This window comes from Penicillium angulare (assembly GCF_028827245.1).
Source record: "Penicillium angulare strain IBT 27051 chromosome Unknown utg000004l_segment0_segment0, whole genome shotgun sequence".
Taxonomy (NCBI): Eukaryota; Fungi; Ascomycota; class Eurotiomycetes; order Eurotiales; family Aspergillaceae; genus Penicillium; species Penicillium angulare.
In genome coordinates, this window is record NW_026623163.1 from 2,347,022 (window position 1) to 2,370,027 (window position 23,006).

Genomic DNA, 23,006 nt, shown 5'->3' on the forward strand with positions numbered 1-23,006 from the left:
TAGACTGTCTTCTTTTTCTCGCTGTTCACCATCTCAGCACGCATCATACATGTATCTATTCTCGGATATTTTTAATACCAATGAACACGAATGGCAAGAAATCGGAGTAAACCGTGATAGGAAATTCCCAGCAAACGGGAAGAAAGCCACCTTGAGATCATCCTCGTATGTATGATACTTATGTAAAAACCATATATTCCTCTAATCCATCGCTAAAACGAAACAAACGCTAAATCAAAATAATGTTGTGCGAACTAATCAGGTCTGGAACAACATCCAGCCTTCTAAAGCTTTGATCGAATACCCTCTAGTCGAAATTTAACATCCTTCAAAACTTTGCTTGACGGTTTCCAGTCGTCGAATTGGCGTAGAAGCTCCATAGTTTCCTCCTGTAACTCTTGACGAACATGCTCTTCTTCGAGAAGACCACGCATCGCAAATGGGAGAATGTAGGGGTTTGCAGCTGCAGATGGACTTGAACGCTTTACGTTCAGGGAGGCATCCGCCACCGTGGAGGTTTCCAGCGCAAACTGGATGGCCATATAGTACACTGCTTCGTCGTCGTACAGGCGGGAATGGCCGTCGCCGGTGTAGAGACTGCCAGCAAGCGGGATACTAAGCTCACGGATTAGGCCGTGGTCTGCTATACCCAGGTTTCGAAGCTTGAGTGCGAAGCCGACGAGGTGGGACACGCTAGTGGTAGAGTTAGTACTTAGGATGTTTCAGGCACGGGGTGCAGATAGATAATCACTCACAAACTTGGAGCATGAACTCTGCCGTCTACGAAAACAGAGCGGTAGATGTAGGGGTGAGCTATTGGAGAAAATAATGATGACTATTTGTCGTGGTTAGTGAGTGAATGCAAACAATTCAAGGCAGCATTAACATACCTCTAGTGAGACGAGTTGATCGTCAATGCTCCCAACATAAGAAATTCGCACGCCAAAATCAAGTGCACATTTTAAGGCAGCTTCGTAGTCTTTGGACACTTTACTGGAAGGGAGTTCAAAATCGAACAACTCTCCAGCAGATCCGCTGATCCATCGAGAACGATAAGAAGAGAAAGGGCCCATGTTCACACCAGCCATAGCACAAACGCCTACTCTTGATGCATTGACACAGCCAAAAGATATCAGTTTTGCGACTAGCATGATTGATACGGGCACTCCCTGACTATGGCATGCGACCAAGATAAAATCGGCTTTGCGTATCTCTTCCATCCAATTCAAGAGTAGCTTCCAAAGCAAGTCCACTCGCTCTGCAATGCGACCTTCGCCTTCCAAGGAAATCTTGTCAATGTCACATGAGTATCCGTGATCCGCTGTCCATTTCCGAATGGACTCTGCTGCCATGTTTGAGAATCGGATAGATGTTCCTGTGGGTTGCCCAAGTACGCTTCGGATAAGGGGAGCAGGGAAATAGCCGTGAACACCAATAGCCAGCGCACGCTTAATTCGTGGTGGCTCTTTTATGCGGGATACATGCTTATGTTCGGGGCCCTTGCTATAGTGGAGGAATCGACCAAGAGACTGTAGAATAGAAGGCGACTCTTCTAGATTGTACGTTTCTTCAAATCTCGGTAGCACCTGATTCGGCAAAATCTTTTGCAGCTGCTTGGAAGCACTAGCATCGGCAGGCCGGGGCTCAACGGGTGGTGTTGAGATAGAGGTCGTCTGAACTGTAGATGCGGCCGCATCTTTTGGTGGTTTAATTTTGAGACTTCCTTTCGGTGTGATTTTCACATTTGCTTCTGTATCTGGTTCAAGTTCGGTTGACCGAGATGGAGTATCCTGCGGTATTGTTGCTTCGACTGCCTCAACCTCCTGCGGCTTCCCAGGCACTGCATCCTTGGGTTGGTCTTTAGACCAGAATGACCATCCCGACGACTTTGTCGTTGCAGTTGGAGGTTGAGGCAGCTCAGATGCCTCAGGTTCATCTGGTGGGTCTTTGTGTGCCATTTCCACGTCTTTTGTTGCTGGTTGTTCGGGTTCTTGGGGAGGATTTGGTTGCTCTGCTGTATGTTCTTCTGGCTTGGTAGAGGGGCCGTACCACATCTGACGCCACGAACGTTTTTGGGAATCTGTATTTAATTCAGTCACTTCGGGCGTTTGGTCAGGTTCTTGATCCTGGCTTTGTTCTGGCTCTCCCTCTTGTTCTGTCGGTGGCACTTTATTCGTAGGCTCTGGGTTATCGAATGACTCCTCAGATAAATCTGTAGGTTGAACGTCGCCCGCCGGCTGCTTCCCAGAGTTCCCTGTCGTATATACCCACGAGAACCATCCACTGGGTTGCTCAACAGTACTAGCATGTCCTGCATGCGATGGGTTGGCCTCGGAACCAGGGTCAACACTCAATTCTTGTCCCTCGACTGGTTTTTCGAGCTGGTTTACAGGCACGGTAGCGGGGTTTTCCTTGTCAGATAATGGCTCCTCCGTGGACGAATTATTATCAAAGTTGTCTAGAGCCGTTGTAGAAGCTGACCCATCTGAAGCAATGTTGACTCGGGTTGTAGTTACATCGGCCGGGAGGGAGCGGGTAGAGGCTCCAGCCTTCTTGATCAGTTGGATAGATGGCGCTCGCTTTCGTTTTGAGGATTCAAGGAGGTTGTTCGAGGAGTCCGCAGCCCTAGAAGCTATGTTTTGCGCGACCGAGATGCTCTCACGAGCAACCTCGGTAATTGGGGCTGCTTTAGACACTCGTGAGATTGCCGACCAAGCCCCAGGGTACCAGCTCTGGGTGAGTAGAATTCATGATTAGCTAGATCATACGAAATACTCAAAATTCTGTGAGGTTTTTGCCTACTGCTCGTTCTTGAGGCTGGGAATCCGAGCGGTCTCGGGCAGCATTGCTCGGTGATGCGGGGGACGGTGAACTCGCACCAGAAAGGCTGGGCTTCACTCTTTTGCGCGATCCCGTAGGCGTCATGTAGGCGAGAATAGTATCATCAGGTCAGGTCAAGATCAGTGAAGTATGAGCTCTTTCAAAGTTAAGCCTAATACAACAGCGCCACGAACTGGGATATCTGACTGATATCACGTCACATGCCAATCTCACCGGTGCCTGATAGTTGTGCCTTCCTGCCTCAGGCATCAATACTGATTCCAAGGTTCTTGAGGGCGGTGAGCGATAAGTTCGACTTTTTTTTTTTTTTCCTCCGGCGCGGCTGGGGTACAAAGTATACAACCTTTGTCAATCTTTTATTATTTCTTCAAGTCGCATTTAGGGAATTAGGTCTATAACAAGACCGCCCTCTTGCTTCAACATGGGTATTCAAAAGAAGGTTCGTTTTGAATTCGAGATTTCGTGTGAAAACACTCATACTGACTACAATTCAAGCATGGAAAAGGTCGTTTGGATAAATGGTATCGCCTTGCGAAGGAGAAGGGATACCGATCCCGTGCTGCTTTCAAGTTGGTTCAGCTGAACAAGAAATATGGATTCCTGGAGAAGAGCAAAGTCTTGCTGGATCTTTGTGCTGCCCCTGGTGTAAGTTACTAACCTCCCATGATCCTCGAATAACTCAAATGTCTAATAAGTGCAATAGGGTTGGTGTCAAGTTGCCGCAGAGTGTATGCCGAATCAAAGTATCATCATTGGTGTTGATCTTTCCCCCATCAAACCTATCCCTCGAGTCATCAGCTTCCAGAGTGATATCACCACTGATAAGTGCCGCGCTACAATCCGATCCCATTTGAAAACCTGGAAAGCAGACACTGTTCTTCACGATGGTGCCCCCAACGTCGGTACAGCTTGGGTGCAAGATGCTTTCTCTCAGGCTGAGTTGACGCTGGAATCGTTGAGACTGGCCACGGACTTTCTGATTGAGGGTGGAACCTTTGTCACCAAGGTTTTCAGATCCAAGGATTACAACCCTCTTCTGTGGGTGTTCAAACAGTTGTTCACCTCCGTTGAAGCTACCAAGCCTCCCTCTTCTCGTAACGTATCAGCCGAAATTTTCGTTGTCTGCCGTGGATTCAAGGCTCCCAAGCGCATCGATCCGAAGTTCCTTGACCCCAAGCACGTTTTTGCAGAACTTTCTGCGCCGAACCCAAACAATGAAGCCAAGGTTTTCAACCCTGAAGTCAAGAAGCGAAAGCGTGATGGTTACGAGGAGGGCGACTACACTCAATTCAAGGAGATCCCTGTAGCGGAATTCATCAACACCACCGACCCTATTGCCATTCTAGGTTCCTACAACAAACTCAGTTTCCAGCAACCCCCAGGCGGAGATCTTGCTATGTCTACTATCGATCGACTGGAGGAAACTACAGAGGAGATTCGAACTTGCTGTGAGGATCTGAAGATTCTTGGAAAGAAAGAATTCCGAAACTTGCTCAAATGGCGTTTGAAGCTCCGTGAAAAGTTCGGCCTGGTTGTCAAGAAGAAGCAGGGACAAGAGGAAGACGAGGCAGAGGAAGTCGCAGAAGTTGCTCCGATGGATGAGGAATTGGCTATCCAGGAACAGTTGCACAAGATGCGAGAGAAAGAGACTACCCGGGAAAAGAAAGAAAGACGCAAGGAAAATGAGAAGAAGCGAAAGGAAATTGTCCGTTTGCAAATGCATATGACCACACCCATGGAAATTGGTATGGAGCAAGTCGGTCCTGGTGGTGACGACACTACATTTTCCCTTCGGCGCGTGGATAAGGCAGGTGCCCGAGATGCTGTTGTCAATGCTCGTGATTTGCCCGTTGAAAGCGAGAGCGAAGAAGATGATTCGGAAGATGACGAGAGCGACGACGATGGCGATCGCCTCGAAAGAATGCTCGATTCTATGTACGACCAATATCAAGAGCGTATGGAGGACAAGGACTCCAAACTGCGTGCAAAGAAGTCACGCAAACAATACGAGAACGATGAATGGGATGGCTTCTCCGAAGATAATAAAAGTGATGACGAAGACGAGAACGAGGAACAGACCGAAGCCGCTCACTCAACGGCAGAGGAACCTGCAGCCAGCAGTCTCTCCAACAATGCATCTCTTTTCTTCGATCAAGATATCTTCCAAGGGTTAGGAGGCGAGGAAGATGAAGAAGACGAGGAGGACGAGGCCGAGGACGATGAAGAAGAGGAGGATGAAGATGAAGATGAAGACGAAGAAGAGGACGATAGTGACACCGAAGAAGAAATCCCAGTTTCCAAGCAAAAGAACAAGAACAAGAAAAAATCAGAGAAGCAGGATTCCGAGTGGGTTGACGCTGATGAAGAGGCCGATTACCTTGAAGAACCTCGCAAAGCCAATGGCCAGCTAGGTAAGCTCTCCATATTAATACTCTCATACCGTACACACCTAATATTTGAATTGCAGATATCGATATTATTACAGCGGAAGCTATGGCTTTGGCTCACCAGATGGCCACTGGCGAGAGAAGGGCCACTGATGTGATGGACGATGGCTTTAACCGGTTTTCATTCCGTGATGTCGATGGTCTTCCAGAGTGGTTCATTGATGATGAGGGCAAACACAGCAAGCTTCAACGCCCAATCACCAAAGCGGCAGCGGATGCTATCAAGGAAAAGCTCCGTGCTATCAATGCTCGTCCTATCAAGAAGGTGATGGAGGCGAAGGGTCGTAAGAAGTTCAAGGCTGCGCAGAAGTTGGAGAAGCTGCGCAAGAAGTCTGCTTTGCTGGCCGATGACGAGGCTCTTAGTGAGCGCGACAAAGCTCAGTCGATCTCCAAGCTCATGAGCAAGGCTACCAAGAAGAAGCCCAAGCAGCAAGTCAAGTTGGTTGTGGCCCGCGGTAACAACCGTGGTATTTCTGGTCGTCCCAAGGGTGTGAAGGGTAAATACAAGATTGTGGACGCGCGTATGAAGAAGGATATTCGAGCCCAGAAGAGATTGGCGAAGAAGAAGGCCAAATAAATAATTTGTTCATATTACACTGTCAGATAGACGAATGGATATTCCATGATACCCAACCCTCTTTCACTCTGTATCAAGTCGTAGTAGTGATTAGCCTACTTGGGCACTTCAAATTGAACCTTCTGAATTACAGGCTTTTAGGTTCAACTTGAAGTCATATAGTAATACTAGTAGTAGTCCCAGTAGTCCCAAGGTCACCCGAATATACTACTACCTACCTACCCAACAGGGACCGGGACAGCTGAGGTTTCCAAATACATGATTCGCCCACATACTATATATGGATTGCAACTTAAATTTAAAAGGCCATATGGGTATTGTGCTAATCTGCGTACCTACCACTGGTCTCATGACCTTCAAGTTCCGCGCATTACGTATAGTCCGCAGATGACAAACAGCTGGTCGCCGGGGATTAGGACATATTATTGCTGATGGTGGATGACAGGTCGTGAGCCTTGAGCCGGATGAGGATTGTGGCGCCCACAGGTAGGCGCTCACGATGTTTTAAAAAATCCGACGGTATCGTTTCGTGAGCAACTCTAATAGACTACTGTACATTATTATGGTAATACATCGCGTGCAAATTGGAGTTGTAATTAGCGCTAGCAAAAAACGTGGACTAAACGTGGGTTAAGCGTAGTAACCGTCGTAAACGCCAAGAGCCCCCGAGCACCGCGGCGGTGGTTTCCCCGAGTGGCGCTTATGCTTATCGATTGCTTTCTGCCTCGATCTCACATCGTCTTTTTCTCTTCTTTCTTTACTCTGTCTCCAAACTACCTCAGGGTATTCTGGACGTATATACATTCCCTTGCATTCTTTGTTTCTATGCCGGGCATACATTAGTCATTTGTTGCATCTTTTACCTTGTCTAGATCCGTGCATTCCTAACCCGCATCCCACCTCGATGGGCTTTTTCGACCACCTCCAAAAAGGAGGGGCTTTTTCCTTACAACCCCAGAAGACACAAGTCCGCAAAGTCGTCCAAGCGAAACCCGTTCCGAAAGCGAAGCCCAGCCCTGTTCAAACCCAGGCCAACGGCTCTCCACGAGTGCCATCGTCAGATCGGAGCCGCAAGACGTCCGCGTTGAAAGCCCGGTCGGTATCCAGCGATCTCGACGCCCGCCCCTCTAAGCGCTTGAACACCCCGACGCGTGGTCGGAAGCGACCAACCCCCGAACAGCGCCTTGCAAGTGACGACGAAGAAGGTATCAGCGATAGCGATGCCTCTTTCGAAGTACGGAAACGCGCGCGCACGAGCGCGAGTGAGGAACCTGACCTGGAGAGGCGAGTTCGTTCTGTGAAAGCATTTTCGGAGGAAGGAACTCGCCCCTTCAAGATGGTTCATGCGGCCGACATCACCTCAGGTCAGAAGGCCGGGAAATTTAAGCCTGCATTTGGAGCTCAAGACAAACCTGCGAAGATCCTCTTGCAATACCCAAGCGCTTCGCAAAAAGAAAGGTAAGTGCCACAAGGTCTGAACACTCTTGCAGGAGACTAGTATATTCATTTTTTACTCCAGATTCGATTGCATGGTGCCCCGTGACAACGACGATTTCCGACCAATCGACGATATTGTTCAAGTCATTGAGACTGTCTCGGATAATTATATTCCTGAAGAAGAGGCATCGGAATTCAACGATGAGACCACTGGTATTAAACGACGCTTGCGCAGAGCTCTCGCAGTTGTATCAGAAAGCCAATTCCGCGAGGCTGTCCAGGACTACAATAAGGCAATTGATCGGTTAAGGACGAGCGGTAGCTTGGCAAGACATTTGGATCAAACACATCGTATTGTTTTACCCTGGGTCGAGCGTATTCTGACTCAGATATATGCGCGCACCGTCTCCCCTCGTGTTGAGTCCCTTCGACAGTATGAAAATGGAACCGACAACGTGTACGGCGAACTCCTACCGCGATTTATCAGTAATATCTTCAAGGAAACTAAGCTGAAGTCTGGCCAAGTTTTTGTCGATCTTGGATCTGGTGTCGGAAATGTCGTTCTCCAGGCGGCGCTGGAGATTGGCTGTGAGAGCTGGGGCTGCGAAATGATGACGAATGCTTGTGATCTCGCGGAGTTACAGCAGTCTGAGTTCAAGGCGCGATGTCGACTTTGGGGTATTCTGCCAGGGAAAACCCATCTTGTCCGGGGTGATTTCCTAGAGCAGGAGAGCATCGTCAACGTCCTCAAGCGCGCTGATGTAATTCTCATCAACAATCAAGCTTTTACTCCGCAACTCAATAATGAGCTGATCAATCACTTCCTTGACATGAAAGAAGGCTGCAAGATTGTTTCGCTCAAATCATTTGTCCCTGCCGGACACAAGATTCAATCTCGGAACCTCAATTCCCCCATCAACCTTCTCAAAGTCCAACAGAAGAACTATTGGTCGAACAGTGTAAGTTGGACCGACGTTGGTGGTGAATACTTTATCGCCACCAAGGATAGTTCTCGACTTAAGGCCTTTGCGGATGGAACTTTGTGAGGTTGGGAGGGAAAGAAAAAACCGAACTTTAAATGCCGATCTTCTATGTCGTCTACATTTGGACGCTAGATCGAACTGGCCGTTTTGATTTGTATAAATTGCGCTTTGTTGTGACCTTGTATATTACTTTATCGTCTTAGACATGCCGACTGATTTCATGTATATGATACCATTAACACTTCTGTATAAAGCCCAATCTCTTTGGATAAGAACCTTGGAAATGAAATTTACTTATTTCCAGATGACCGCTGTTTGTGTTTTGTCTGTATTCAGACTATTAACCTTGCATTCAAGAATAGGCTTATGCCAATGATGCGTGAACTGTTCCAATGATCACTCTAGAGGCTCGAAAGTTCGGAAGCTGTAGTGATCCTGTCTAGGAAAGAGATATACCCGCTTGACCAACGCCACGACAAAAAAAAAAGTACTTTCATCCGCTGGTATGTAGATCTAGATTTGAGCTTTTGAAATTTAGGAAAATTTGGAGGCGTCGTTCATGGCATCTGCCTCTAGGCCCATCCTCGTCATCCAACGGTCAACCAGTTCCTGATTCTCGCGCTGGAGCTTATTCGACTTTTCATCGGCCATATTAAGTTGAAGATTTAAAGTTGCCATTTCGTCTTGGAAGTCCTACCAAGGTTGAGGTGGTGTTAGCTCAGGCTTTAAACCCACTTAAACAACGTTTGCAGGTTGCTGGAAAAGTCGTATATGAAAGATTACCCACCTCAAGCAGTTTTGCTTTGCCTCTGAGTTCCTCATCCCTATCCTTTAGACGTGAATGTATCTGTAACCTCTCGCTTTCTAGTATGCTGATTCGCTGACCATCCTTAGTGCTTTTCTTCCGAAGTTTCCCGACCTCGGTCGTCATTTGGTTTAATTTGTCTTGTAATTCTGATCGGGAGCGTTGTGCTTCAATCAAGTCTGCGCGGGTAGCATTCAATAGATCCGTTGGAGAGGGTCCGAGCTCCGCCGTTTGCTTCTTCGATGCGCCAGCTGAAGAAACAGCTTCATTATGAGTTGAAGGACTTTGCTGCGCGACAGGCTTGTCTTCTGCGCCTATTTGGGCCGTAAGGCTAGCTGTCCGATCAGCAAGACGAGTGTCTAGACCCAAGAACTATATGTCAGTAGATCTATAAATGTAGATATCCGTGAGGAAATCACAAACAGGCATCATAGAGCGCTACATTGGCCTTCTCCTTTTGATCCCGAACAGCCAGCGCCGCCAAATATTCCTCTCTCCAGTTGGCCATCGGCCGCGGGGAAATGATCGACGGGGAATGAGGAATGTGTTCGGATGCGATGATGTCCCTCGGTTTACTATCTGTTATCAGGCTAGCTACTGCCCCCCTCGACCGCCCGGGGCCCTCGTGCATCATCGGACCCGCTGCAACCCAACTCCAACTTTCCAACCACGCTCCTCAACTATTCTTTACTTCTTCACCTTTCGAAATAGTTGAGGATTAAGTTCTCTCTTCAAGTCCTCCTTCATTATAGTTGTGGGATTCCTATTCCCATTCCTCCTCTCCGACCGAGGTTTCATAGACAAACCGCTGCCATGGCGTCACGAAAGAAGGTTCTCCTCAAGGTACGATCTCCGCATCAAAGCTCCCGGCAGCCTGGAGTAGCCCTTCCCACCACCACCATAAACTAATGCAATGATTCCCGAATACAGGTGATTATCCTTGGTGACAGTGGCGTCGGCAAAACCAGTTTGATGAACCAATACGTGCGTTATTCCTATATACTGAACTCGCACCATAACGCTCCCACCGCCACCGACCTTCCCACTTGAGTATAGCTAACGTCCTACTTTCGGGTACGAACAGGTCAATAAGAAGTTCAGCGGCAGCTATAAGGCAACCATCGGAGCTGACTTCCTCACCAAAGAAGTGCTGGTTGATGACCGATTGGTGACTATGCAGGTACGGCTATTCGCTTTGTTCCAGCAATGATATGTAAACCTAACTCGGAATCGCTTTAGATTTGGGACACTGCTGGTCAGGAACGGTTCCAATCTTTAGGCGTGGCCTTTTACCGAGGCGCCGATTGCTGCGTCCTGGTCTACGATGTGAATAACTCCAAGAGTTTCGAAGCGCTCGACAGCTGGCGAGACGAATTCCTCATCCAGGCCAGCCCCCGAGACCCCGAGAGCTTTCCTTTTGTGAGTCCCCTGGTCTTTTCATGAGGGGAGGTATTATTTGAAAAAAGACCTCCCCACTTGGTCAACGTACGAATCGTTCAATTCTAATGCTTCTTTCTGCACAGGTCGTCATTGGCAACAAGATTGATGTGGAAGAGAACAAGCGCATGATCTCTTCGAAACGAGCCATGACTTTCTGCCAATCTAAGGGCAACATTCCATACTTCGAGACCAGTGCCAAAGAAGCAGTGAATGTTGAACAAGCTTTTGAAGGTGCGTCTCGTATCCAATATCCGTTTATAAAGAATCGGCCCGACTAACAAAATACTTCTACAGTCATTGCCCGAAGTGCTCTTGCGCAGGAAGAGGCCGAAGAGTTCAGCGGAGAATTCAGTGACCCTATCAACATCCATCTGGACAATGAGCGCGATGGCTGTGCCTGTTAATACCCTCACTCGATACTGATGACATTCAAGCGACTCTTACCTCACCCTCACTATTTCTTCCTCCCGACCCGCCTCTTATTTCCTTTGGAGTTCAACATAATCGTTCCAGTGGTTCCCGTATTCCCCCCTGAGATTTCCACCGGTAGAGAAAGTCACTCGAGGTAGATGTACTCGGCTTTCCATTCTGATCGATTTTTGACTACGGAAACCTTGGTTTGCAATTTTTGGTTTTTCCTCTAATGACCAGCGCGTGTTATGGGCTTTCTTGCAATGAGCCTTTTGTGTTCCAGTCAATATATTGTTTTCAGACCTGTTATTTGTCTCCTGTTGATAATCAGCCTTACATGAACACTATAAATTTCTATTGAAAAAATTGAAAAAATTGAAAAAAATTTCTGAATTCTGAAATTCTCATGAGCAACTTATACGTACTATAATAACTCTAGATATTAATCTCATTTGATTTGATCTCACCTGCCATGAGATGCCCCGGACGAGCTGATCACCTGGGACCCCTTAAATGCCGATAAAACGGTCCTGATTCTTATCGCTGATCATCCGGCACACGACTTGGCATCTCCGCCCTCCACCTCACGCGCACATCCTTCCTGCTGGCCAGGAGATTCCTTCTTTCCCAGAACATCTTTGCACCAAGAACGATACCTTCGGTCATTCCAGTCGTCCAGGTACCCATGATCCATTTGTATCGCTCCATCCTATATCGCGACCGGGACATCCCCACCCATTACGGCTGAACGACCTCCGACCACCGGCTCGGCCAATTTCACCCCCAGACTTAGCCATGGCTACAACTTCAGATGCGCCGCCCACAAGAATAGGCGTAGCAAGGCGCACGTTAGGAATCTCCCTTCTCCTCCTTGTGGTGGTACTTTGGACAACCTCAAATTTCCTAGGAAGCGTATGTCCCAACTACATTGTCGTTCTCATTTCGCCCCCGGATCTTGGCAATTGAATCTCCTTGCGCAATGTATTCAATGGCAACTCTTACTCACAATGTATTGATTAGACTATATTCGCCGATAAAACTTATCCGAAGCCTTTCTTCGTCACATATATCAATACTTCGCTCTTTACGGCACCACTTTTCGGCGTTCTTCTGAGTCGAACATTTATCCTGTGGCGCTCTAATAAGCTGAGCCATGTCGACTCATTTTCAAGTTGGCTCAAGGCCATGGACTCACCTGATAAAGTGACAGGCGAGGAATCAAGAGCCCTACGCCGTGTATCGGTTGACGAGTCGGCTCGAACAAGTGGTGAATTCGATCCAGCGCACTATGGCTCAAAAGAAGACGAAAATGAAAAGTTAGGACTAAAGGCGACTGCAAAGCTGAGCTTCCAGTTCTGTCTGCTATGGGTATGGCACTCACTGTTGTTCTCATTGTAAACATAACCGCAAGGCCGCTAACAAAGCGCAGTTCACAGCAAACTACTTCGCAATGGGATGCCTCCAATACACAACAGTTGGAAGCACAACAATCCTAACCTCCACAAGCGGTGTTTGGACTCTAGTCTTCGGCGCCTGTCTCCGCGTTGAGAAATTCACTCTTCGAAAATTCCTAGGAGTAATCGCTTCTCTTGTCGGCATTATCCTGATTTCTCGCGTGGATCTCTCAAAGCCGGAATCCGACGCTACCCCGACAGAGGATCAGGGCTCAGGCAAATTCCCACATAAATCAACCGCTGAAATTGCACTTGGTGACGCCATGGCTGCCTTTAGCTCCGTCATGTATGGCGTGTATACGATTGTGATGAAGAAGCAGGTTGGTGATGAATCGCGCGTGAACATGCCGCTGTTCTTTGGATTGGTAGGATTCTTCAATCTTATAATTATGTGGCCTGGTTTCTTCATTTTGCATTGGACTGGTGTCGAGCTGTTTTCGTTGCCGGAATCAAGGAAAGTGTGGACTATTATTTTGGTATGTGTCGTTTCATTTTATATGCCAAGACTAATAAGGTATATACTTGCATCGCAGATTCTAACTAACTGGGGTTATAGGTCAATGCGCTTGCTTCTTTCATTTCGGATATTGCTTGGGCGTATGCTATGCTTTTGACTACGCCTTTGGTGGTGACGGTTGGTCTTAGTTTGACTATTCCCTTATCACTTGTTGGGCAAATTGTTCTACAGGGGCAGTATGCCAGTGCAATTTATTGGGTTGGGGCCGCTATTGTTTTCTTCTCGTTTTTGGTGGTCAATCATGAAAGTAAGACGTTGGATGATGGGGCTCCTGTCGGTGGAGCTGGAGCTAGAGCGTCATCTGGGGAGTATGAAAGTATTCCCTATGAGGAGGTTCATTGATTTGGGTAATTAGATGTGTTGTTTTCTTTTTGGTATGACCCTTTTTCCCATTGCGGGCGTTTTGAATTATCCTTCATGGTCAAGACATCAACCCCTTCTACATATTACCATGGATGTATACATACTTGATGTACTTGCCAAGTTGGTACTCAAAAACATGCAATATACTATAGAGTAGAGCAATGAAAGAACTACTTGCGATTTATTAGCTTTTTCTGTATGGGCATAATATTTGTTTCTTTTCATTTGATTATCAATTAATATCAATTAAGAACCAATAGTGATCAATCTGTGCAGCGTGTATGGATATTAAAATAGGTCGACAAGTCAATTGTCAGAAAAAAAAAGCGAAACCAGACCTCTTCGCCGTGAATAGTAAAATGAATGATTGAACGCCTTCTCGTTTCCGGAGACGCTCCTTGCAATAAAGCCTGGGTATATTGAATGACAAATGAACAAGAAAGAAAAGTAAAAAAAAATTGTAGGAGAATAGAACGAGGGAGTTAGTAGTCAAACAAGATAAGAAAGATGGTGTAAAGTGGACAATGACCAGGGTCAGTCAAAGGAAAATGGTAGAGCTCAAGGTACACAAAAGTGATAGTATGTGGGAAGGGAAATATAAGATATAAAAAAGGCCAAAGGGAAGGGAAATATTACTCTGCACGGCAAGTTTATGTTGCCGCAGCTGTAACACTCGTTGTCTCAAGCTTCTTACGAGCAACAATAATACTCTTCAAAGAGCCGAGCCAACGAGCCAAAGACTCCTCATCTAACGCACAAAGACGATACGTCTTTTCCTCTGCGATAATCTGGAGACAGAACTTCTTCGAGCGCGACAAAGGATCAATCTCCGCAGCATCAATAACCTGCGACATGGACACAATCTTGAGAGCCGAGTACTCCTGCTCATCCTTATAAAAAGCGAGGGTTTTAGGACGTAGAACGACCCAAAGCCGTTTCCACTGACGCACTGTGCCCTTGATTCGTAGCCCCTGCAGATACCCCTGACAAATGACGCGCTCCGGATCACGCAGAATCGCCAATTCAGAGTTCTGGCTTAAATCTCGCGGAAGGGAATTGGATAGAGGTCTATCTTCCGGCGCGGAGATGGATAAAGTGTGAATGGAGGGCATTGAGCGTAGACCGAAGCTGCGCCTTGTAGGCGGGGGACCATCCGAGAGCTCGGAGTAAGATGTTACATCGTTTCCGGAGTAGTCTTGCGTGTAAGGGGGTTTGCGGGAGTGGGCACCAGAAGACAGGGCGCGGGTCAATTCAGGGGAGCTAGGACGACCCCCCGCCACATCGAAGTCGGAAGGCTCTTGATCTGTTGTGTCGTCTATGAGATGTTTCTGGATTGTAGGGGGATCTTGTCTGGTATGTAGAGCAGCGACGGCGGCCTCGTCCGCGTCCGCTGGGGACTCGATGCGAATGCGACGGATCCAGTCTATCGCGTCGGCTTCGGAGGGGGCCTCGAAGCGATAGTTCTTAGATGGGGTAAATACTCCGAAGACGTGTTTGCGGTGGGAGCGCGAGGAGCGGACTGAGGCGACGGCTGTCACGTCGGAGAGGGTGATTGAGACGCGCAGACGGGTGGTTTCTTCATCTTTGTAGACGGAGAGGAGGTTTGGTCGGAGAACGAGATATGCTGGTTTCCAGGAGGCGCGGAAGACGTGTTTGTGTTTGACGCGGCGGGAGACACGGCCGCTCTTTAGGACGCGGTCGAATTCGAAGCTCCCGTTCTCGTTGACGGGGAGAAAGTGTCAAGGTTCACTTGACCGTTGCGGGATGGGGGAGGACGGAGATGAGGATGATCAGGAACCTGGATGGCGGGGGATTTGTTGCTGAGTCCTTCGGAGAGCGAGGGACGAACGAGCACAGAACTCATGGTAAAGAGCCAGCATTAGAGGATTAAGATATTAATAGGTAGAAAGCTGGATGATTGACGAAGACATGCAAAGTCTAGATCTAGTATGAGGAAAAGGGGGGAAACCCCGCGGTGGGAGCCATGAACGACGATCGTTTCTTTAATTCAAATTAAGTAAGGTGGAATGGGGAACACTCGCTTGTCGTTGGAAATTTCTTAATTTTCTTCTTCTTTGATATATGAAATTCGAAAAAGAAAAAAAAGGAAATGAATATTTCTCAGGTGAGGATATGGTGCGTGACGTGGGTATTTATGGACTCGGACCGGATGATGCCTGCGTGAGGCAACTCTGATGTGCCAGGTAACCAGGAATTCGACAAATGATGATGATGAACTGAATATAGAATACGAGCGTACGTAGTTAGTAGATATAGTATATATTTAAATATTGTATCTGCCTAAGAGCAAGTCAGATTGAAAGCCACATTCTAGAATCGAATTCCTCCCTTTCCAGTAAGCATGCACACGAACACTTAACACCTGCAAGGCTGGGCACTATGTAAGGGTCCAGACCCCGCCCTTCAGGCCACATCACCCGTACTGAAGACTCTGGGAAAGTGGAGCCTCCCGGGTCTTGTCCAATGCAAGGTACGGTACGACCGTACATGAAGGGTTCCCAGCATACAATAGAGGTTGGTGTGGGTAAAGAGAGAGGTCGAGGGGGAAATCTGATTCATAGATTCTGCATCGTGCATCTGCATCCGGTCCCTGAGTCGATCTCATACATATCATGGGGAACCCGTCCCTGTGATTTGCGGGTCCTAACGGTGTCGTCCCTCACACAGCACATGTGCAGGCCCAGTTGATCTGTTACACCACGGATCTCTCATATTCTGCAGAGTTGAAAGGAAGATCACCCGGGAAGGAGGGAATTAACAGGGTCTATTTCAAAAACTGGGCGATGATCTGCTAAATAGGTACTCGAACTAGTACGACACAGTAGGTGTATACTATGTATGTATACCCGATTATTTTGGTTATTGCTATACTAAAAAATGCTACTTCGCAGCTAGATCTCATCTTACACACGAACCATGAGCTAAGTTAAAATAAAGAACCCTGGAGAGATCTGTGTACACTTGGGTAGTATCACAGCCTCTTAGTACGGGCTTGTAAACGCAGGGGCAGCGGCCAATGACCACGGGCCGAAATAAATTAAGCAACAATTAAGAAACCGAGTAGGGGAGGATCTGCTTAGTAGAAACCAAGACATCGGCACTATCATTTCCATATTTCCCACAATAAAGACAGTTTAAATGCTTTCTCTTATTGCTGACAGGGGACACCAGTTCTTATATATAGATAAGCCGCACATATCATCATCAACGACGTCGATGGCGAAAAAAAGAACAAATAACAGAGATAGAAAAGATAGAAAAAATGAAATAAAAAATAAAAAAATGTCAAATTCGCCCCAAATTCACTGGTCCCCGGATAGATTACCGTAAGTTACATACCAGCCTCGTCCGCATCTGGTGCCCGTGTACCCGTAACTGCGGCCAAAATAACGGTTTCGGCTGTGAAACGATGTTCAAAAAGGCCACAACGCTTGCGCCTCCCTGACCTAGGCTTGGCAGACTCTCAACTTCATCCCCATCCCGCCCCATCTTCCCTCCTTTTCCCCCTCAAGATTATCTCGCACCATTCCCCCATCTCATGTACACCAACTCTCGTCACCCCCTGTACTGAGGTCATTTGCTCAGCTTGTGACCCCCCTCCTCAACCCCCGCTGGGACCGAGAAGGATATTTTGGGGGGAACCAGAAAGGAGGCATTCCTCCGGCCACTCGTTTTTGTCTTGCGAGATCTCAAGAGATCGTCGAGTATCGTGTCCACCCGATACTCTTTTTTGGATACATTTCCCTTTTGACTCCATCAATCGAACCGATCCAGAACCGACTCTTCGCTCATACCGCCTATCCCCTGATCGCAGCTGGGGTCAATCAATAATTTCCTAGCCTTGTGCTATTTGCTCGGGACTCGTTTGGCTATCGTGGGGTTCTCGACGCGTGCCCCAAGATTGCACCCATGAGCTTCATTCAACGTATCGCAAAGCGGCTGCCGAGCGCGCCCAGCCTGCCCATAGACGATGAACCTCGTGAGAAGGGTAAAGGTGCTGCTCGATTCGCCTTCTTCCGCCGGCGCATCCGCTTGAAGGGAAACTCTTCCATTTCTATACCCCTGGGATTTGTGTTACTATTTCCATGTCTTGTAATTGTTTTCATTCTTCTTCTATTCGTCCGACATCCCTCGTCTCCCGGGGGGATTCTAATCCCAGCGGGCACTCCACCCTCTATTCGGTTTGTCTTTCCTCCTCCCCTAATATTCGTTCAATATGGAACCCCGTTGGTGATCGGATGGCTAACGAGTTATTTTTGATGGAACAGAAAAATCAGCGAAAAGTATGACAAAGTTTTCGCCACAGGTTGTATGCCCATCGACCCGGATGGACCCAAGGGCCCCAAGGCCAACGCTGCCTTCGTTGTTCTCGCGAGAAACAAGGAGCTGGAGGGTGTGATTCAGTCGCTCAAGTCGATCGAGCGCCATTTCAACCGCTGGTACCATTACCCTTACGTTTTCCTCAACGACGGAGACTTCGACGAGGATTTCATAGCGACGGTCAAGAACTATACCAGTGCTCCTGTCGAGTTCGGAAAAATCGATAACAGCATGTGGGGTTTCCCTGACTGGGTTGACCCCGAAGTTGCCAAGGAGGGTGTCCGCAAACAGGGCGACGCTGCTATCATGTACGGTGGTATGGAGAGTTATCACCACATGTGTCGATTCTACTCAGGGTGAGTATCCTTCTATTCACTGATTGGATTATGATTGGTAAAACTTACATTTCCAAATAGCCACTTCTACAAGCACCCCCTCCTAATGAAGTACGAATGGTACTGGCGTCTGGAGCCCGAGATCAAGTACTTCTGTGATATCACTTAGTAAGTATAATTTCTGGATGTGATGGACCTTCCGCGGGTGCTAACGAAAACTACAGTGATCCTTTTATCAAAATGCAGGAGGCGAACAAGACCTACGGTTTCACTATTGCTGTCAAGGAACTGCGCGAGACAGTTCCTAACATTTTCCGCTACGCATCGGCCTACAAGCGCAAGAACAACATCAAATCCAAGGGACTCTGGGAGATGTTTTTGGAACCTCCTCCAGAGAAAGAAGAGGTGCCACCTGAGGAAGAACAGAAGCAGGAGAAACTCCCCGACGAGATTCTGCAGACCGAGCCCGGAGACAAGACTCTAGATGACATCGATCCTGAAGCCATGGAAGGTGAAAGCTACAACATGTGCCATTTCTGGAGTAACTTTGAAATTGCACGCTTGGATTGGTTCCGAAGCAAGGAATACGAGGACTTTTTCAATATGATGGATCGCAGTGGTGGCTTCTGGATGGAGCGATGGGGTGATGCCCCTATCCATTCCCTTGCCGCTGGTGCTTTGCTCTCACCGGCCGATATCCACTACTTCCGTGATTTCGGATACCGTCATACCACCATCCAGCATTGCCCAGCCAATGCTCCTGCACGCCAGCTTCCTCGTGAACCCTACCTCGAAAAGACCACCGACGATGAGAAGAAGCGAATTGAAGAAGACGAGTACTGGGCCACCCCTGACCCAGTCAAGGAGAACGGTGTCGGTTGCCGATGCCGCTGTGACACTGACATTGTCGACGTTGAGGGCAAGCAGGGCAGTTGTCTCAATGAATGGGTTGACGTGGCTGGTGGTTGGGCTTCACCATAGATGAATGCCCACCGCCCCCGTCGATTCTCCGCATTATTTCTCATTGCCTACTTGTTCATGCGTTTTCCTTCAGCCGCGAGCATTACCTGGGTCCACCCCTTGGGAGTTTTCTAATGCTGAAACCTGCATGTTGTGTTGGTCGGGGTTCTTCTTGGGTGGCGTTCAACGGATATGACGGCCTTGTTTTCTTTTGACTTTTCTTTATTCTGTTTTTAAATCGGAAGATGGTATCATCATTTCCATCATCCATGTTGACATACTCATCTAGCGTGCTATCCACATCGCTGGGATTGGCTGTGTTGTACCTCTATGTCTTTTTTGGTTTTCCGGCGAAAGGAAGGCCGTCGTGCGTCCCAAGGATTCCAACCCCGTTCCGATGGTACATTTACGTCTCGTCCTGACATCGACAAAGTCCCTGTTGGTCTGCGTCTTTGCTCCGGGGTAACCTTGGTACCCCATGGGATGTCAGAGAGCCATTCCAAAATATCAGTGGTGAGAAGATCACGAGATTACGAGTACGATTGGGTGGGATACTGGGAAGACCGATGGCATCAACCTCCTTCTTGTCTTTGTTCTTTTTTCCCCCATAAATCTTTTTATTTCCCCTTTTCTTTTCCTGCAACGTGTCACTATTACCACAATTGTTTTTCTTCTCCCTTCTCCCAATCCCCTCGATACTTGCACTCTTGTGGTTATTACTCCAGCATGCATTCATGAAATGTACATACCCTGTCCTTTCCACTCATCCTGGGTCTTGTGGTATATCGCCACGGACCTTATCACCCCATCCCATCGCATTGCCTTTAAAACCCCTCAAATATCGAATCGAGCATCGCTATTTATAGAGTATTGAATAATCACTCGGTGAATTACGCGAGAATGAGATCAGTATAATGCATTACTCTACTATCCGTCGTAAATAGCTTGTAGAAGAACCAGCCTAAGATAACCTGATTAACGGGTACATAGGACTAAATTAGGTATTCGTGGGACATACTAAGCAACATTTATGAGTCGCAGCTTACCAGAGCTTCAGGGCTACCACCTTATCATGGCCTGAGCCTCTACATGGATACATTTAATCAAATCAAGAATGTATGTTTCATTAATATTTCAGAACCCAACTATGGGGGTATCTAGCTATGCAAGGGCTTCGTTCATCCGAAGCAAGATTCTAAGTAAATATGAACATTCCAAGGTTCCAAAACGCCGCAGTAAATGCAAGAAAACATCAAACTGCGCTTTTAAGCTTAGGTACATACTGAGGTCACCGAATATCCAAATTTGAATGCCCATTTGTGCACCCACTATCTTCACTTTCCTCGTTGTCTAGGTTGGGGACATTGCTGGATGACCAGTCTAGTATCTCCATGTTCCGTGGGCCTTAGCCAAGACATTTCGAGAAGCCAGAAGAAGCACTGCACCAATGAACATGGACACGATGGAGAATATTTGCATGCCCTCGTATGTTGAGTTATGCTGCCTGCCGAAGATAGCTCCCATGATTGGCAGACCAGTAAGGGTGCTGGTAAGTGTTAGCACAGGGAAGATATAATCACTCAAAGGGACTGAAAAACTTACGAAATAGCGATGACACCCTGATAAGTACCAATCTGTCTTCCAAGGGTCTCGATGGTACCGGACTTTGCACAGCATGGCATCATGATGCTAACGAAAGCACCACTGAAAAAGCCGTAGACCGCGGCAAAAACAATAAGTCCAGCATTGGAATAGTGGTAATCAAATGGTAGCCATAAGCAGAGAATCGCCAGGCAGCTGAAAATAGCGGACCCGGTGATGACATTGAAGTATCCAACCTTGTCTCCGATGTGGCCGGGAATAATTCGTCCGAATAGCGAAGCACCACTGCACTCGAATTAGCTCTGCTTACAAAAACATGGCTAGGGAAACTTACTTGACAATAGCGATCAGGTAGAGCGATAGGGAGTCGGACATTCCTGACATTTGGGCCATGCTAGGAAGATAGTCGAAGGGCGCCCATAGTCCCCACATCACGAAGTATGAACCCAGTGCGTAGAAGGCAAAGCCTTTGTTCTTGAAAAGCTTCAGGTCAAACCATGCTACGTCTGAGTTCCACTTCTTAGGAGGTAGACGGGCAGTGATAAGGAAGAAGGCGCCGATCAAAGCGATTCCAATGAATAGCGCTGTGTAGCGTACCATACCATTGAAACCTACGTCTTGCATAACCAGCTTCAGGAAGAAGGGGAAGATAACACCACCTGGTCACACATTAAAATAAGCGTGTGATAGATCTTGAGAGGATAGTCTGCTCCTTACCAATACTACTACCGGCAACCGTAATTCCCATAGCAAGGCCTCTTCGCTTGACGAACCATTGGCCTACACAGACTAAGCTGGTGGTAAAGATACCTCCAGCTCCGAGTCCATATCCAACTCCCTGTGCTAAGATAATCTGATAGTATTCTGTAGCGAGACTAGTCATGCACAGCGAGAAGAGGCAAAGCAAAGTACATGGCAGCATGACCGGGCGTGGACCATATGTGTCTACAATGCGTCCGAATAGTGAGCCCGGAGCCCAGATAAGAGCAAGCTGAACGGTAAAGATCCATGATATATCAGAAGAAGTATAATCTCTCAAAAGAGTCTCTTGGTATGTAGTTTGGAAGACACCAATGCTAGGTATCCAAGTCAGCAAACCTCCACCCAAACACCTTTCACAGAACAGAACAGAGGAAAAAAACTAACGCATTCAAAAAGCCCAGTGTAGCAAAAAGACCCAAAGAGCCACCAACACAGCAAAGCCAACCTCGAAGACCACCTTCTGGAGGAATTCCCAGATCCAGAGTAGGACCCTCTGAGACGAGGGGCGGTTCTACAGCCTTCTCCTCATCTTGCTGACTCGTACTAGGCGACGACATGGTGGATTCAGGCATTTTGGGCCGGTGCAATCCTTCACATCAGATTAACTCCAGCAGGCAGCATTAAAACAAAACAAAAAATATCCCAATTCATCGGTTATAAGCAAAATACTTCGTAAGCACTATACACATGCTATCTATGGCGAGTGAAATGCGTCCCGCGCGGCCCGCATGGCCCGCAAGGCCCGGAGCGTACAAAGAACAACGCCGTGACTCACGGTGAGCAGCCAAAGAGCACTAATACAATACGCTATGACAGAGAGGGTAAACGGAGATTACAGTGGCGATCAATGAAAGGGGCGGGCCGGAGGACATCCATTTGGCATGCGCGATAAGGATCCACGACCTAAAGGGTCCGGGTGGGAAGTGCAGCTTTTTGGCTTTGTGGCTCCACACTCGGGACCCTTAGGAAGGCGTTTATGCCAAGCTAGCTTATTCGGGGTTTCCTATTCGTTAATTTTCCAAACACGAACGGACAAAACTTGCTAATGAAAACGCCAAGTTATGGCTTTGGTCGTGGATGCAAGCCAAGAACGCTTCTCGTAACGCTTCTAAGCCGTTTTTGTTCTGCGGTCATTCATGCACGTGTGTTGAGTTTATGTGGCTGGCCGGAGTTTCTTCGTGTTTCCGGTCATGGTTAGCCTGAAGGAGTTTAGTCGTCGTGACGAGTTGGATCTGATGTGTCAGATACGTACGTGGCCGGGAATACCCCTTAGTCGGCGTTTTGCAGAAACTAGTTTGCTTTATTTACTGTATGTTGGTCTCGAGAGATCGGGAGATTTAGCGCTCCGGCTTTTAGTGTAGGTATAACAGCCGGAATGGATTGAGACGCTTGGAGCGATTCCTCTCGGTTAGGATCTGCAGATTCAAAGCTTGAGAAGTGACTGTTTGGCGACCGCTGAGAAAATTATTTCGTCCTTGAATAGTAAACAGTAGTCCTACAATGCTCATATAGCGACAACCAGAAGATCGAAGGCTCTGAATTCGAATTCCTAGTATCCATGATGTTGAACCCCGTTTTTATTTTATGATGATGAGGATGATTAGATTCACAGACAAATTGAAAACTTCTAGATCGATTTTAAAGATGAACCAATGCAGATGATAGAAAAGATTTTAGTTTCAAAATTGATGTATTGTCACATTGCTAACGAAGACGATTACATTCTCTAGA

At 47.5% G+C, this 23,006-nt stretch overlaps 9 protein-coding genes across 9 annotated transcripts; 5 read left to right on the forward strand and 4 right to left on the reverse strand.

Moving 5' to 3' along the window:
• Positions 1-284: 284 nt before the first annotated feature.
• Positions 285-2,925, reverse strand: N7478_004812 (uncharacterized protein; the record flags this gene model as incomplete). The annotated part of the gene is made up of 4 exons (XM_056921026.1): positions 285-693; positions 756-835; positions 891-2,732; positions 2,803-2,925. The coding sequence occupies 4 exons, from the start codon at positions 2,923-2,925 to the stop codon at positions 285-287; spliced, it is 2,454 nt and encodes an 817-aa protein (XP_056779063.1).
• A 337-nt stretch (positions 2,926-3,262) lies between these two features.
• spb1 (rRNA methyltransferase spb1) lies at positions 3,263-5,865 on the forward strand (the record flags this gene model as incomplete). Its single annotated transcript, XM_056921027.1, has 4 exons — positions 3,263-3,280; positions 3,337-3,486; positions 3,545-5,252; positions 5,309-5,865. The coding sequence occupies 4 exons, from the start codon at positions 3,263-3,265 to the stop codon at positions 5,863-5,865; spliced, it is 2,433 nt and encodes an 810-aa protein (XP_056779064.1).
• Positions 5,866-6,769: 904 nt separating this feature from the next.
• Positions 6,770-8,348, forward strand: dot1 (histone methyltransferase DOT1; the record flags this gene model as incomplete). The annotated part of the gene is made up of 2 exons (XM_056921028.1): positions 6,770-7,323; positions 7,385-8,348. The coding sequence occupies 2 exons, from the start codon at positions 6,770-6,772 to the stop codon at positions 8,346-8,348; spliced, it is 1,518 nt and encodes a 505-aa protein (XP_056779065.1).
• A 471-nt stretch (positions 8,349-8,819) lies between these two features.
• N7478_004815 (ATG16 family protein) lies at positions 8,820-9,598 on the reverse strand (the record flags this gene model as incomplete). Its single annotated transcript, XM_056921029.1, has 3 exons — positions 8,820-8,978; positions 9,073-9,449; positions 9,514-9,598. The coding sequence occupies 3 exons, from the start codon at positions 9,596-9,598 to the stop codon at positions 8,820-8,822; spliced, it is 621 nt and encodes a 206-aa protein (XP_056779066.1).
• A 305-nt stretch (positions 9,599-9,903) lies between these two features.
• Positions 9,904-10,934, forward strand: rab7 (Rab family GTPase YPT7; the record flags this gene model as incomplete). The annotated part of the gene is made up of 6 exons (XM_056921030.1): positions 9,904-9,933; positions 10,021-10,074; positions 10,175-10,270; positions 10,330-10,509; positions 10,614-10,761; positions 10,825-10,934. 6 exons carry the CDS (start codon positions 9,904-9,906, stop codon positions 10,932-10,934), a joined length of 618 nt encoding a protein of 205 aa, XP_056779067.1.
• An 802-nt stretch (positions 10,935-11,736) lies between these two features.
• N7478_004817 (DMT family transporter) lies at positions 11,737-13,254 on the forward strand (the record flags this gene model as incomplete). Its single annotated transcript, XM_056921031.1, has 4 exons — positions 11,737-11,853; positions 11,962-12,309; positions 12,353-12,871; positions 12,952-13,254. The coding sequence occupies 4 exons, from the start codon at positions 11,737-11,739 to the stop codon at positions 13,252-13,254; spliced, it is 1,287 nt and encodes a 428-aa protein (XP_056779068.1).
• Positions 13,255-13,925: 671 nt separating this feature from the next.
• N7478_004818 (PH domain-containing protein) lies at positions 13,926-15,139 on the reverse strand (the record flags this gene model as incomplete). The annotated part of the gene is made up of 2 exons (XM_056921032.1): positions 13,926-14,993; positions 15,074-15,139. The coding sequence occupies 2 exons, from the start codon at positions 15,137-15,139 to the stop codon at positions 13,926-13,928; spliced, it is 1,134 nt and encodes a 377-aa protein (XP_056779069.1).
• Positions 15,140-17,205: 2,066 nt separating this feature from the next.
• On the forward strand, positions 17,206-18,932 carry N7478_004819 (glycosyltransferase family 15 protein; the record flags this gene model as incomplete). The annotated part of the gene is made up of 4 exons (XM_056921033.1): positions 17,206-17,477; positions 17,565-17,972; positions 18,033-18,119; positions 18,176-18,932. The coding sequence occupies 4 exons, from the start codon at positions 17,206-17,208 to the stop codon at positions 18,930-18,932; spliced, it is 1,524 nt and encodes a 507-aa protein (XP_056779070.1).
• Positions 18,933-20,291: 1,359 nt separating this feature from the next.
• Positions 20,292-21,832, reverse strand: N7478_004820 (uncharacterized protein; the record flags this gene model as incomplete). Its single annotated transcript, XM_056921034.1, has 5 exons — positions 20,292-20,457; positions 20,514-20,798; positions 20,848-21,172; positions 21,231-21,589; positions 21,660-21,832. 5 exons carry the CDS (start codon positions 21,830-21,832, stop codon positions 20,292-20,294), a joined length of 1,308 nt encoding a protein of 435 aa, XP_056779071.1.
• Positions 21,833-23,006: the final 1,174 nt, after the last annotated feature.